This window comes from Penaeus monodon, chromosome 11 (genome assembly GCF_015228065.2).
Source record: "Penaeus monodon isolate SGIC_2016 chromosome 11, NSTDA_Pmon_1, whole genome shotgun sequence".
In the NCBI taxonomy this organism is placed as follows: Eukaryota; Metazoa; Arthropoda; class Malacostraca; order Decapoda; family Penaeidae; genus Penaeus; species Penaeus monodon.
Genome location: NC_051396.1, coordinates 34,594,087 through 34,596,984, shown reverse-complemented (window position 1 = coordinate 34,596,984; position 2,898 = coordinate 34,594,087). Strand labels below are relative to the sequence as shown.

At 35.9% G+C, this 2,898-nt stretch overlaps 1 protein-coding gene across 1 annotated transcript in view; it reads right to left on the bottom strand.

The window, feature by feature from the left end:
• Positions 1-1,766: 1,766 nt before the first annotated feature.
• The window catches only part of LOC119578567 (charged multivesicular body protein 7-like), a 12,777-nt gene continuing 11,645 nt past the window's right edge, over positions 1,767-2,898 (bottom strand). The window contains exons 7-8 of the mRNA XM_037926135.1: positions 2,695-2,851; positions 1,767-1,855 (exon numbers count right to left, since the gene is read on the bottom strand). Of these exons, the coding sequence (XP_037782063.1) occupies positions 1,767-1,855; positions 2,695-2,851 (246 nt within the window). The remainder of the gene's footprint in view (positions 1,856-2,694; positions 2,852-2,898) is intronic.

The window sequence follows — 2,898 nt, the reverse complement described above, 5'->3', positions numbered from 1 at the left end:
AAAAAACCTTCAGTTCTACTAATTACGGTGTCACCAAATAATATGTCTGGCGTATTACAGTGTAACTGTTTTAAAGCGGCAGAGATAGTTCCTCCTCATTAGTTGGAGACTGCGAGTTGAGAAGGAGCCTGGGGGGTTCCACTCAACTTTTATTTTCTCCTGACAAAAACCCCTACACCAATGATTAAATACAGAAATAATAATTCATACCCCTCGCCCATCACGTGGTTATCAAGGGGCGCGTTATTCAGTGGGCAACCCGGCTGACATAAAAATGCATCTGGAAGACAAAGAAGAAAAGAAAACATGTCCAATTAAGAAAAACATTAAAAATCGGAACGTGGAACGTAAGGAAAATGAAAGAGATGGGTAAATTACATACTGTCTGTAACGAAATGGATAGATACAACATTCAAATACTAGGAATAAGTGAGACCAATTGGAAAAGTAAGGGAAGTTCAAAACTAAAGAAAACAAGACAGTTCTTTTGCTCATGTTTGAGCACACACACACCATGTGCTCAAACATGAGCATACCGTTATTGATGATGATATAAAATATAGTCATGGCACATGAAGCTGTATATACCATAAGAAAATTATGGTGTAGGCCTACAATGTATTACATCATATACATCTCCATCAAGATCACTTTATCATTATTCCCACCAGTCATACGGTGTAAGAAAAAGTATCTAAAAATAACAAGCATGAAAACCATTTCATCTTTATCATTCTCATCACTATTGCAGCATATTTATCAACATCAAAATCTTTTAGAAATGCAATTATTTCTGGTAATAGAGAAGTACATTTCTTATATCTGCAAATAGGATATAATAAAAGGCATGCGCTAAGTATAATGTCAAATTCCAGTATTTACTTTTTGTGTAATCTTAGCAACTTGATGAATTTTGCAACTTAGGTCACATGTGAGTTATACTTTGAGATAGTACAGTACTTCATAGTTGAATTCCGAAAGAGAGGACAGTGGGTGCGTAATTGTAACAAAGTGTACATGCATATTATCATAAAAAACTGGCTATGTAATGCGACTCGCGTCGCGGGTATTTCAAACGGGCACGCAACAAGTGCTCAAAAAAATTTCTACAGCCGAAAGGGGAAACATGGGCAACTAATTTCAATGAAGAATCACTATTTATATACACTTATCAGCTACCGATAGTGCCTGATATTTTTAACAAACTATTTTTCAAAGGTAACTTTATCACCGTATTTAGGCAATTTTTGCGGAAATTTCCATTATCAATTGAAATAAGATATGTTATCTACATTCATATTCTGCCTGTTACTATAAAGAATAACATGAATATAGAACTTATTTGTATTTTTTACTCGAAAAGTTCTAAGGCCTGGAATCTCCATGTGCACGATGAATTTCACCGAATAAAGAATCTTTAGTAACCGGTTATAGATACCACAAGGGTATTATCAAGGGAGAGAGAAACAACTTCACACAACTGGTGCTGTGGCTCACACTCTAACATCCCCAGCCTCAGCTGTACAATACCTTCGACAGGTTAAGAGATCAAACTATTGAAATGCATATTCCTTTTTTTTCCCTATACTCTCTCTCAGTATTTTTAAATAGAAGGTGTGAGATCTACAAAGGTGCACATGAATATTTTGTGAGGGAATATATATCAAAACAACTGCATTGTTATATTATATTTCAGACATTAACAACAAAAGAAGGAAACTTTCTTAAGTGACGTAAGAGTTCACACATTATTCTTCGATCATTCCTCATGGGGTAGCTTTAAGAGTTGGGGAACTTGGTTGAGTATTCAGAGATGACAGCGGGTTGCTTTGGGGCACATCAGGAAGCGTGAGACCTAGAGTGAAAGAAAATATAGTGATGAAAATTAATGAAATGACAAAAAAAATAATAATAATAATAAATAAATAAATAAATAATAATAATAATAATAACAAAAAAATAATAATAATTCGTGAATTGACTTGACTGGATGTTTTTAATTTTTAATTGTTCTGCATATTTTTGTTAATGTTCCATTACCTCAAACTTCAATCACCTAGGTCGCTGGTAGTGACTCGGTGTTAGCAGATCTAAAGAAACTTTTACAATAATAATTGTGTGTGTGTGTGTGTGACTTTGTGTGGTGTGTGTGTGTGTGTGGGGTTTGTGTGTGTGTGTGTGGTGTGTGTGTGTGTGTGTTGTGTGGGGTGTGTTTTGTGGGGTGTGTGTGTTGTGTTTTGTGTGTGTGGTGTGTGTGTGTGCGTGGTGCGTGCGTGCGTGCGTGGTGCTGCGTTGCGTGCGTGTGCGTGCGTGGTTGCGTGCGTCGTGTGGTGTGGTGTGTGTTAGCATGTAACTGAGTGTGTGTGTTAGCATGTACTTGTGCATGTGTGGTTGTGTGTGAGTGCTGTTACCCTCCATGAATAAATAAAAAGAAAAAAATATTTGTTTATCACAATTACACAAGATGAATCTAATGATTAATAACTCATATTTGAGGGTTAATTTCTTTAGCTTTTAAATTTCACTATATGGCATAAAAAATAAATGGGCTTCAGCTTATAATCCTATAGTGTGACCTATACTTTGGTGAACCTTTTTCTAGAGAAACCTATTGCAGCATTACTGAGTTGCTGTACCACACTTTATAGGATTTCTGCTCCATATGCTCAACAAACAAATAAAACAAACACTAACCTGACATGCTCTTTGTCAGTTCCTCATGATGGGTTACAGATTTCTGATCTGTTGACATTAGTTGTTCCAGTTCTTCTTGCAAAGAAGTATCATCTACATCCTCTTCCATAACACCAGTGTTGAGTAGTGAATTTATGTCCTTACATTCCTCAAGCACCTAACATAGGAGGAAGGAAAATATTTACATGGAACTTATATATTCAT